Source organism: Peromyscus leucopus, chromosome 20 (genome assembly GCF_004664715.2).
Source record: "Peromyscus leucopus breed LL Stock chromosome 20, UCI_PerLeu_2.1, whole genome shotgun sequence".
Lineage (NCBI taxonomy): Eukaryota > Metazoa > Chordata > Mammalia > Rodentia > Cricetidae > Peromyscus > Peromyscus leucopus.
The window spans coordinates 32,687,163-32,698,846 of NC_051080.1; the positions used below are offsets into that span (position 1 = coordinate 32,687,163).

Sequence of the window (11,684 nt, forward strand, 5' to 3'; positions counted from 1 at the left end):
ATTAATTAAATCTTGAAAGTATATTTAAAAAAAAAAGTCTGAGTCATCCATCACTAGTCTCCTTGCAGGTCCATCCTTGTGTCCCCAAACGGCCAACTGAATCAGTCCAAATCAAGATCCACCAAGATCCTCAAGTCTGAGGCAGAGAAGCCTGTGTGTGACAAGTAGAAGGTGTACTAGACTATTATTTTACGGTGTGTTACTTTTGTTTATGCTGCATTTAACTCTGTGAAGCTGTGTTACTGTGCCTGTCTAACACACCTGATGATCTAATAAAAAGCTGAACAGCCAATAGTAAGGCAGGAGAAAGGATAGGTGGAGCTGGCAGGTAGAGAGAATAAATAGAAGGAGAAATCTGGGAAGAGAGGATTGAAAAGGAGGAGCCAGTCACCCAGCTACACAGCAAGCCACGGAGTAAGAAACAAAGAAAGGCACACAGGAATAGAAAAGGAAAAGCCCAGAGCCAAAAAAAAGATAGACAGGTTAATTTAAAGTTAAGAAAAGCTGGCTAGAAACAAGCCATGCTAAGGCTGGGCATTTGTAATTAAGAATAAGCCTGTGTAGAGTGTGATTTACTTGAAAGCTGGGTGGCGGGCCCCCCAAAAGCAAAGACAACAAGAAGGGCTAAGCATGGCCAAAATCCAGCTCAGATTGTTGGGGAGGTACCCCGTCCTATAGCTGAGCCCACTGACAATTCACATCTGACCTGCACTGCCTGCTTCCTGACACCCACATCTCCACCCTCTGGTCCTTCACATGGGGACTCTTGCCTTGGGCCTCGCAGCTCTTAAGAGCTAAGAAGCACACAGGGACAGTGGGTCTCAGGACTTGACAAGGCTCTGTTGCAGGGAGGGAAAGGCTGGACACAGCTTCTGAGTCCAGGCTTATGAAAATCCATTTTATTGGTTTCTTAGACGAGGGACAGCAGGACCAGCATGGATGCACTGAGGTTGGGGCAGAAGCAGACAAGCAAGATGTTGGTCTGGCCTTTCCCCGAGGATGGACAACATGGACCCTACTGGACAGCTGCATGGAGGCCCCTGGCAGAGAGGCCAGCATGTGGCTTAGGTTGCTGGATACTATCCTCAATTCTCGGCAAGGTCTGAGGGTGGTGACCACCGACTGGGCATTGCCAGCTGGGCACCCGCTTGCCCTGTGCTTCACTTCCGGGCCTGCTCATAGTTGTCGGTGAACCAGGCACAGGTCTCCTTCACAGCTGCAGAGGCAGACAGGCGAAAGCCGGTGACACCCCATCCCGTCCCCCCCACACACCCTAAACTTCAGTGTCCTGCTTCCCAGTGGATATCGGCTCCGACGAGGGTCTGGTGACCAGGCCTGGAGGGCACCAAACCCCCATGGTCACCGCATGGAGGCTGAGACCACAGCAGGGAACAGGGAGGAACAGTTGGTGCTGAAGCCAAGGACTAGCCGGCAAGGAGCCTGCAAGCCCGGGCTGGGGTGGTTATGGGTTTGGGGAGGGATAGCTCACCTTGTTTGAAGGGTGTGAAACGGAAGTCAGGCAAGTAGCCCCGAAGCTTGCCATTGCTGGCTGTCTTCTTGTATTGCCCATCTGACTTTGTTGAATCAAACTGGACACCTTGGTCAAGGCCATAGCAGGAGCACTACCCATGTGCCCTACCAGGTACCTGTCTTTTCCTGGGACAGGTCTAGACACAGCAGATGCCCTCCTGCTGCCTGGGCAAGCACCACCAGAGACAAAACGGAGTTATGTTGGCCACCCTACAAGGGGAAGGCACAGTCCTCCTCCCCAGGACCTCACCACCAGCCCATCACTGGAGTCAAAGGATACAGTGACTTCCCCACGGAAGTCCATGGCCTCCACTACTGCCTCGGCTGCCTCCTTGATGGACACTTCATCTTCCTCGCCCACTGTGGGGAACCACAGGCCGGTGGTCAGTCAGGCCTCCCTGTCCAGACCCCCAGGGGCATGTCTGCTCCCACTCCTCAGGGTAGATACAGGGCCTGCCCTGCTGTAGGGAAGGACAGCTGCAGGGTGCCCACCTGAGAGGATGATGGGCTCCACTTCATTGTACTCCCGAAGGACCCAGATGAAGAGCCGGGCTAGGTCCTGGAGGTCAGAAAGTTCGGTCAAATCCACAAGTGAGTACCAAATGCCCCTGGTGGGGGAGGTTGTACTACTGTTTCTGCTCCGTTGGGGGTACAGTCAGGGTTCACCCTGGGTGGAGGTCCCTCATCCAGGCCACACTTTCTCCTACTGAACCAAAGTTGCACCCCTGGGGACCTGGCAAGGTTCAAGGACTGTCTCCTACGCCACCACTTCCCCGCACAGCTTTCTGGGACGGCCATGCTTGCCCCTATACATACCAGTGAGTAGATGAACTGTCTCCGTGGTTTCCCTGTACCCCACACAGTCAAGGCTGAACCATTACCTACAGATGAGGCAGATGTGTCAGAGCTCTGTGTCCAGAGCCAGCTCCCTGCCCACCCCGCAGCTGAGCCCAGGGCCCCTTCAGGCAGGTAACCTGGGCCAGGCGTGTGTGCTGGACAGCTTCACTCACTCTTGGCCAGGTGCACCTTATGGATGAGTCCAGGCAGCACGTGACCATCTTCGATGTTGAAGTTGTCGTGCGGCCCGAAGACATTGGTGGGGATGACAGCAGTGAAGGTACAGCCATGCTGCTGGAAGTAGGCCCTGCGGGGACACGGCGTCTCCTGACCTCGTCCCCAGACCGTGCTCCCCGGTGTCCCCAAGTCCTTCTGAAACTGGATAAACGAGGCAGCGACAACGCCTCGCTAACCCAAGGGTCCATCCTCCCCTCTCCAGGGAGGCCGGGGCAAGACCAAGATGGAGCACCTGTTCTGCACGTCAATCATCCTCTTGGCGTACGAGTACCCGAAATTGCTGCTGTGGGGCGGGCCGTTGTGGATCTGAAGGAGCAGGAGATGCGCTGAGAACCGCCACCTGGCCCCGCCCACCCCCTCGGGTCCTAACCCCAGGAGGGCCCTGGCCCCTCACCATTGTCTCATCAATAGGATAGGTGGTCTTGTCAGGGAAGATGCAGGTGGACAGGCAGGAGACCACCTTGCGAGTGCCCACCTCGAAGGCTGAATGCAGTACGTTGTCATTGATGTGCACGTTCTTCCTCTGCAGTGGGTGGCACAGGTGGGTTAGACATCACATTCGTTTATGCTGTGGAATTAGTTCTTTAACGACGCAAAGATGTGTTGTTGCCTTCTTTTTATGCGGCATTTGTCTAACTCTGTAGGGCTGTGTTACTGGGCCTGTCTAAGACACCTGATTGGTCTAATAAAGAGCTAGCTGGCTAATAGCTAGGCAGGAGAGGAATAGGCAGGGCTGCCAGGCAGAGAAAATAAAGAGAAGGAGAACAAGAGAGAATAAAGAGAAGGAGGAGAGAGAAAAGGACGAGAGGAGGACACCAGGGGCCGGCCACCCTGCAAGCCACAGAGTAAGAAGGAAAGAAAGATATATAGAAAAAAGAAAGGTAAAAAGCCCAGAGGCAAAACATAGTTAAAGAGAAATGGAATAATTTAAGTTAGAAAAGCTGGCTAGAATCAAGCCCAGCAAAAGCTGGGCATTCATAAGTAAGAAAAGTCTCCGTGTATTTAATTGGGAGCTGGGCAGCAGGCCCCCAAAGACTAAAAAAAAAAAAAAGAAAAAGAAAAACAACCACAGTCTGTTCCTCCAGGAAGAGACAGGAACATAGCCTGGCTCAGATATGAGCACTATCTGTGCCTACTTATCTGAAGTGCTTCTGGAACAAGGCTAAGCCTCCCAGCACTGACCTTCTAGAAGCTGCCATTTTCTAGGGACACAGGAAGGTCCTGCCCTGCCTGCCTGGGGGTGGAGGCCCGAGTGCTGCCGCGTGCGGGGCAGGTGGTGGAGATGAGGGAAACTGTAGTTGGGGTTCCCACCACAAAGCAGCAGCCCTCCTCACTTCCCACCTCCAGAGGAGTCACGCCCAGCTCTACTTCCCAGTGCCTCACCCTGCCTCTCTCCAGCTCTCTTCCCTAAACTGACGTGGGGGCACACTGGCGTAAGAGCAGGGAAGAGGTGGTGACCAGGCAGTTTGCTGAAAACCCTGGGGCGGGCAAAGAGAGCTTTGGGTGTCAGGCAAAATCTTGGTGGGAACCTTTGCAGGTTCTAATCGGGGCCAGCCAGACCAAGCCATTGCCCAGAGGCAGGTGGGCCAACTCTGAGGAGCACATTCAGCAGAGGCAGAGCTCTTATGCTTCGCCCTTCCTCCTAAGGCGCATGCTAGAGACAGTCCAACACCCCGAGTGGTTGGTAGATTCAGGAAGCTGAATGAGCCAAGCCTGAGAGGTCAAGAATCTGGCAGCCGAGCAGGCTCGGTAAGCAGGAACCTGCCTCTAGTCGCATAGTGTGGCGTGCTGACTTTTTTCCAGCTTCCCAATCCTGCAGGTCAGCGCTTGGCCAAATGACCCCAGGGCTCTGCAAAACCAGTCCTCGGGGACTTCTTGGGGGTGACTCCGGTGGAAGTACCAAGAGCTTAAGCTCCTGGCTCCCAAAGCTTGTTGTCCCCAGCACCCCAACTTACCCAGAAATCCAAGTTGTATTTGATATTCCGGAAAAGGCCGCCTACCATCGCAGCAAGATGGATGACATGGGTGGGCTGTACCTTCTGGAACAGAGCCTTGGTTTGTGCTGCATCCCTGAGGGAAGCCAGTATGTCAGGGGGGCTGGTGAGGCCCCAGGAAATCAGGAATTAGGAGCTTGGGCAGTGGGTGTAGAAATTGGCTGGGTCTAAGGCGAGATGGGTGACCAAAGCGACAAGTAGTCAAGTTCAGGGCTTTAGCAGGTATTGGGTGTGGGCACCCAGAACTAGAGGAGGATGTTTACTTAGCACAGCCAGCAACCAGAGCCAGATCAGTCACCTGGCAGGGAGGACCCAGACTCAGGGAGGGCTACTGCTAGGCTCAGGAACAGACCCAGCAGGGCACTCTTCAGCTTGGAGAGGGACCCGGGAGGAGGGGTTAGGTCTGAATATGGCCCCAACTCACGTCAGATCTGCATCTTTGGAGGAGACAAACACCCATTCCTCTCCAGGTAAGCCGGCCCCGTCTGCGACCACCTTCTGGATGGCTCTGCCCACCAGTCCAGAGCCCCCTGTCACTAGGATCCTCATGGATCCCTGGGGCTCACCCATGGTGGCTGCACCTGGAGGGCCAAATGTTGTGAGCTAAGGAGGATATCGGACGTGCTGTTCTCCCCGCCCATTCTCTTGAGCCAATGGGCAACAGGCACAGAATCAAACTCCCAAGGAGGAGTGACGACGGGCTACCAGACACACCCAGCTCTGTTCCCCCTAAGAAGTCCTTTGCCCTGGCCGCCACAGGTTCCTGCTGGCTGCTATCCAAACCAAAGCAGCTTGGTCCCAACCCATGACCCTACTAGGCAGAGGAAAGGTACATCCCGTCCCTACGACTGAAAAGTTAGGGCTGGCAGTTCCAGGAACAGATCTTAGGTAGCGGCTGCTTCACGCCAACTTTACAGATAGACAAGGGGCGGTACCCTGCTTGGAGCTCCGGTATCCACTAGTGATGAGCTAATAGCCTATGGCATAGGAAGGCCTAGTTCTTCTAGGGCAGGGTGCACGGCTGGAAGGCCTCGGGTCGCTAAAAGTATGCTACAGTCCCAGCAGGATGGCTCTGGCCCAGCCTCATGGCTCCACCATCATCCAGATGAGCAAGGGCCCGGCCCCTACACCCCACGGTCCCCTACCTCGCAGGGCACTCACCCCAAGTCCACGGAGACCTCCGATGCCAGACGCACTCTTACGGCCTCGACCAACCAGCAACCTCTGGGGTCCCGAGTTTGCCGCGCTGCGCCCACCGGAGAGCCTCACCTGCACCGGGTTCCACCAGTCCGAGAGCTGCTTCCGGTGCACAATTCTCCAGTTACTCGCGGTCCAGGTGGAGGGGGCGAGGCCCTCCCGGGGAGCTCTGGGAAATGAAGTCTTCGTCGTGCACCAGTGCGGCGCGGGCGCTTCTGGGAAATGTATTCCGGGCTTCGCATAGAGGTCTGTGGGCGTGGCGTGGGCGCTACCGCTTTGGTCTCCGGAACTGCAACGCTGAAGCTGCTCACCCAAACCCTCTGGTGGTTGTACGGACACAGGTCCCCTAACGCAGTAGTGGGCTGGCCAGGAATCTCTTATTTCTTATCCTGCAAGGAAGAATCACTTCCCATTGGCCCTTCTGCATGTCTTTGAGTGGCCACGGGCCTCCTTCTGGCTGAGTCAGCATCCGGCACCAAGCCTCTAGGTGGTCAGTTGTGTTTCAGCCAAGAATACACAAAAGACTCGGATTCCTTTTACCTAAATGCAGTATTTTAAAGCAGTGAATAAAAGCTCTCCTACCACCAGGCGGTAGTGGTGCACGCCTTTAGTCCCAGTACTTGGGAGGTAGAGGCAGGTGGATCTCTGTGAGTTCAAGGCCAGCCTGGTCTACAGAGCGAGTTCCAGGACAGTCAGGGCTACACAGAGAAACCCTGTTTAGAAAAACCAAAGCCAATAAAAAACAAAACTCCCCTACAATTCCGGCATGGGCCCGCTTGGATGATATTTTAAATTTTCATTATGAAACACACTTTAAGATGTTGTCGAGGATATCACACAGAGAAAGCCTGTCTCGAAAAACTACACACAGACACACACACACACACAAAATCATCTATCTCTGTATCTATATATAGGTTATGCATATATACTATACATATGGGTTATAAGGATGTCAGTAGGACAACAGATGATTGAATTCATCTAATTATATCAACTGGGCTAGTAGTGTTGATTTAAAAATACAGACACAGGCTGAGGCTATGGCTCAAATAGGGGCATTCACCAACAAACCGATTACTGGAGTTCAATTCTCCAAACCCAAATAAACTGTGGAGGGAGAGAACTGGCACACTTGTGTTTTTCCACAATATCAGAATTTATTGGACGTGAGAGTCTGCCAGAATCCAGCTCCAACATGCTTCTACCTTTCGAAGGGTTCTTAGGTGGAGGAGAGGGGAATGAGGAAATATTAGGTAGAAAGATAGACCTAGACAAGGAGGAGAAAGAGACACAGGATAGCTTCGGGAGGGGCCTGGGTCCATACCCAGTCGCCCAGAGCTTTATTCAAAAGGGTTTTTTATAATATGCCAAGGGAAGAGGCAAAAGGACTCACCCTTGCAAGATCAAATCACACCGTACAGCCAAATGTAGACCTTTCTAAACACCTGGTAACCACGCCCCTGGCCAAATCATCCTATTATGCAGCCCTGCTGGTTAAAGCAAGCTCAGATCCTCTGACCTTGAGTATGGTCTCACTAGGAATCCTCTGTTGGCCACCACAATTGGACAATAACAAATTCAAAAGGCATAATGATTTCACCAAGTATATACCAAGCAATATACCAAGTAGTCCTGATTTCCTTGACATGGAGCTGAAGCAAACACAGGTTACTTTATTCCAGTCTTAACTATGATTATTAACTTTGAGGTTACAGATTATACAGCACACAGTGAATCTATCCATCTACATGCAGGCTACAGAATGTCTACAGTGGGTTACAGAGGATTCAGCAGAGTTCGAGGAGTTCCAAGGTGGCTGGAGAAACAGAAGCAGAAAGCTGGTAGGAAGGACAAGAGTGGGTAGGAGTCAAACTTGTAACTGTCCTGTGACACTCCTTCACCTGTGCGAACCAATGAGTTTGCTGGGGTTACTATCAGGAGGAACATCACTAACAAGCCCACCCTACAATGAGTAATGACTCGGGAAAGCTGAGACCCTGGAGCTCTCTGCACGATGTGCAGTTAGCTGGGCAGGTCTCCCCTCCGCGGCTGTCCTTACTGCTTATAGAATCTTAGGAATCTGGTTTTAGGGACGTCTTGAGGCCTGTGTGTTGTTTGCTTCCCAAGTCTTAAGGAGCCTCCCTGGAGTGGAATGTTTCAACATCTTTTATTTACTGCTTGACAATTTAATGCATGTATACAATGTATTTTTATTTAATTCACATTCATTAGCTTCTATCCCCCTACTCCCTCTGAACCCCATCTTCTGAGCAAGCAACCCCCCCCAATTTTATGTCTTTTTAATGACTCACTGAATATAATTAGGGTTGCTTGCATGAGCTTGGGTATAACATCATTTATTGGAGCATGGGCAACTTCCCACACTGACAGACTTGAAATCCATCTCTGCTGATTACATTTCAAAGGAATGACTTCAGGTCTTTCAAAGACCTTGCTGTGTGGAAAAGATCCCTTCAGAGTGGAAAGCCCTTACCTAAATTCTCTAGGAATTTAGAGAAGTTTTAGCTGGGGTTATGCTCAGCCTGCTGAAGCCTCTGGAGTGGTTATCTCTAGAGCAGAGATCTAGTCCCTGTCTAAAATGTCTTTGGACACAAGCTTAGAACTGTTACCATATTGTTTAATAATGATAAAGCTTTACTGTAATCATCACCTCCCCCCCCCTTTTTGAGACAGGATGTCACTATGTAGCATTGGCTGGCCCAGAACTAGCTATGTACACCAGGCTGTCCCCAAACTCACAGAGATCCACCCAAGACATGTATCCAGCTACTAATTATTGTTGGTATTTTTTTTTTCTACTCTTACTCTTTGGGAAGCCTGCCACCCAGCTCCCAAATAATCACATGGAGACTCATTCTTTCTTATGAATGCCTGGTCTTAGCTTGGCTTATTTCTAGCCAGATTTTCTTAAATTATCCTATCTATCTTTTGCCTCTGGGATTTTACCTTTCTATATACCTTTCTTCTTACTCCATGGCTTGCTGTGTAGCCGGGTGGCTGGGCCCTGGAGTCCTTCTCTTCTCCCTTTCTCACTCCTTTCTACTCTTCTCCTCTTCCCATTTATTCTCTCTGAATGCCAACCCCACCTATCCTTTCTCCTGCCTAGCTACTGGCCATTCAGCTCTTTATTAGACCAATCAGGTATTTTAGACAAGCAAAGCAATAAAGCTACAGAGTTACACAAATGCAACATAAAAGAATGCAACACATCTCTGCATCATTAAACAAATGTTCTACGGCATAAACAAATGTAACAAATCTTCAACTAATATCCCACAACAACTAATCATTCCTTTTAATGTTAATTTTTCCTGTGACAAAGGTAAGACAGTGGGTGGCGGTCCTAAATTGAATCCTTAACTAACAAGTACTAGACTAGAGTGCCTAGCTTCCTAGAATGGAGAACTGTCAGCTAAGCAGACCCTCTCTGTCCAAACTACACTTGTGGCAACCATGATGCCCTTTTTTCCTCTGTGTGTACCCCTGGATATCGCTCTGTAGACCAGGCTGGCCTCGAACTCACAGAGATCCGCTTGCCTCTGGGATCAAAGGCATGCGCCACTGCTGCCCGGCTACTGTAAGGCTGTTAAAACACTTGAAAGATCTCAGATAACTGAGGAAGCTACAGGACGACCACACTTGCTGCTGAAGCACAAGTCCAGCTCCAGAAGGCACTGGATGACTTACCACAAGTTTCACATAGCTTGCACCCACCCTTTGGCCATGAGAAGCCTGGGTTGGGACTGCGGAGATGGCTCAGTCAGTGAAGCGCTGGTTTGGAGGTACAAAGAGTGGAGTCTGAGCCCGTGGCTTTTTAAAAAGTGACCCTCTTCTGGCGTCTTTGGCACTGACATACGTGCCAGTAAAATAAATATCCATACACATAACAAAAAAGCAAGCTCTGCAGGGAGGCAGAGATCGAGGGATCTCGGGGCTTGTTGGCTTGGTGAGTTCCAGGCCAGTGGTGAACTCTGTCTATAAATATTTATTTATTCATTTATCTAATATGTATGGGTTTTTTGTCTGCATGTATATCTGTATATCACCTGCCTATCTTGTGTCCTGGGAGGGCAGAAGAAGGTATTGGATCCCTCGGGACTGGAGTTATGGATGGTTGTGAGCCACCACCCTGTGGGTGCTGGGAATTGAACACGGGCGCTCTTAACAGCTAAGCCATTGCTCCATTGTTTTGTTGTTTGTTTTAAACAGAAGTGGGCCAGGCAGCGGCGGTGGTGCATGCCTTTGATCCCAGCACTCAGGAGGCAGAGCCAGGTGCATCTCTGTGAGTTCGAGGCCAGCCTGGTCTACAGAGCAAGATTCAGGACAGGCACCAAAACTACATAGAGAAACCCTGTCTCGAAAAACAAAAACAAACAAAACAAAAACAAACAAACAAAAAACCTAGAGGTGGATAGTGCCAGAGCACCACCCAAGGCTGTCCTCGTCACACATGTGCACACACATAAGCACACACACAAACAAACAAACAAATACACTCATGCATGCACGCACACGCATATCTTGATGAACACTAACAGCCATTTTCAACTTGACCAGACAGGTACACTTCTCCTGGTAGCCAAACAGAAGGTCCAGGATTGGTGCAAACAGTTTTTGTTTGCACAAAGGACTGTAGTATAATTAGTGCACGTGCGCGCGGTCCTTCATTTGCCTTAAAGACTGCTGTAATTGGCCCAAACAGTCTTGTCACATTTCCTTTTGCATAAGCAGGCTACTTGCTTGTTTTCCAAGACAGCTGAGTGATAACTCTCTTGTGCTGCATCCTGAAGCCCAACTGAAGACTTCTCTCAAATGGTCTTTCTTTTACTACTTTGGTTTTGAATCAGGGTAGAGTAGGCTTATCCGGTCATAGGAAGAGCTGGGGAGAGGTAAAATGGTAGCAAAGACAAAGGTGGTGGCCGCAGAGAGAAGGTGGTTCCAGATAGCAACCATTAGCAGGGAGCGGAGGCTGGGGAGACTAGGCTGTGAAAAACCGAAGGTGGGAAACGGCCTTGGCTGCCAGAGGAGTTGTAGGGAGCTGAGAAGCTTTAAAAGGCCCCCAAGCTCTCAGACCCCTCAGGACTGAGAGCTGAAACACTGGCCTCTGGAGGAGTTAAGGATCCAGGAACCCGAGGCTCAGCCAGGTGGTGTAATACTAACTGACGCTGCATGATGCCACCACACACTTCTACTAGATGCTGAGGATTACAAAGGCTGCTGCTAAGTGCCAGGGCAACTGGTGGTTACAGCCCAGAGTATCAAGTCTTCCATCTGAGTGCCAACGGCATTCAGTCTCTGGCTTCTAAATCCCTCTCAGGGCTTGGAGCTTCAAGCAAGGGGGTCTGCCTGTGCGGCCCCTCGCTCGGCCTTGGGTACTCAAAGGCCAACACTTGAACTTGTTTTTTCCTCAACACATGATCTCTCTCTCTCTCTCTCTCTCTCTCTCTCTCTCTCTTTCTGGTTTTTCGAGCCAGGGTTTCTCTGTAGTTTTGGTGCCTGTCCTGGATCTTGCTCTGTAGCCCAGAACTCACAAAGATCCATCTGGCTCTGCCTCCCTAGTGCTGGGATCCAAGGCGTATGCCACCACCGCCCGGCTAACCCACGATTTCTATGCAGGTGGGACAAAAGGATTTTGGAAAGTTGACAGGTAACAGAGTTTCACTGGGGATATCGTGGGCCACTGGGACATGGAAGGGTTGACATCTCCAGTGAAGGAGCCAACACAGTCCTTCTGAAGTTTTAAGAACAATATGTGTGCTGAATAGTTTTGTATCAACTTGACATAAGCTAAAATCATCTGAGAGTAAGAAACCTCTTAATTAAGAAAATGCCTCAATAACACTGGGCTGTAGGGCATTTTTTTAA

General features: G+C 50.7%; 1 protein-coding gene across 2 annotated transcripts; it reads right to left on the reverse strand.

Annotated features, from left to right (window-relative positions):
• Nucleotides 1-870: 870 nt before the first annotated feature.
• Nucleotides 871-5,967, reverse strand: Gfus (GDP-L-fucose synthase). 2 transcript variants are annotated; one of them, XM_028859324.2, is made up of 11 exons: nucleotides 5,868-5,967; nucleotides 5,023-5,179; nucleotides 4,560-4,674; nucleotides 2,999-3,127; nucleotides 2,837-2,910; nucleotides 2,541-2,674; nucleotides 2,347-2,411; nucleotides 2,023-2,089; nucleotides 1,811-1,890; nucleotides 1,490-1,589; nucleotides 871-1,216 (listed from the first exon to the last, which is right to left on the reverse strand). In XM_028859324.2, the coding sequence occupies exons 2-11, from the start codon at nucleotides 5,166-5,168 to the stop codon at nucleotides 1,161-1,163; spliced, it is 966 nt and encodes a 321-aa protein (XP_028715157.1). In that variant the 5' UTR covers nucleotides 5,169-5,179; nucleotides 5,868-5,967; the 3' UTR covers nucleotides 871-1,160. The 2 variants fall into 2 exon arrangements, with proteins under 2 accessions (XP_028715157.1, XP_028715156.1); XM_028859323.2 differs by having other exon boundaries at nucleotides 5,760-5,964.
• Between the last annotated feature and the right edge of the window lie 5,717 nt (nucleotides 5,968-11,684).

Excerpts from the sequence above, each read along its gene's own strand:
- Gfus (XM_028859324.2), bottom strand. The coding sequence starts at position 5,168 with ATGGGTGAGCCCCAGGGATCCATGAGGATCCTAGTGACAGGGGGCTCT. Across the intron at positions 4,675-5,022 it reads TCCAAAGATGCAGATCTGAC|GGATGCAGCACAAACCAAGG; the intron begins GTGAGTTGGGGC and ends GGCTTCCCTCAG. Across the intron at positions 1,891-2,022 it reads GGAGCCCATCATCCTCTCAG|TGGGCGAGGAAGATGAAGTG; the intron begins GTGGGCACCCTG and ends GGTTCCCCACAG.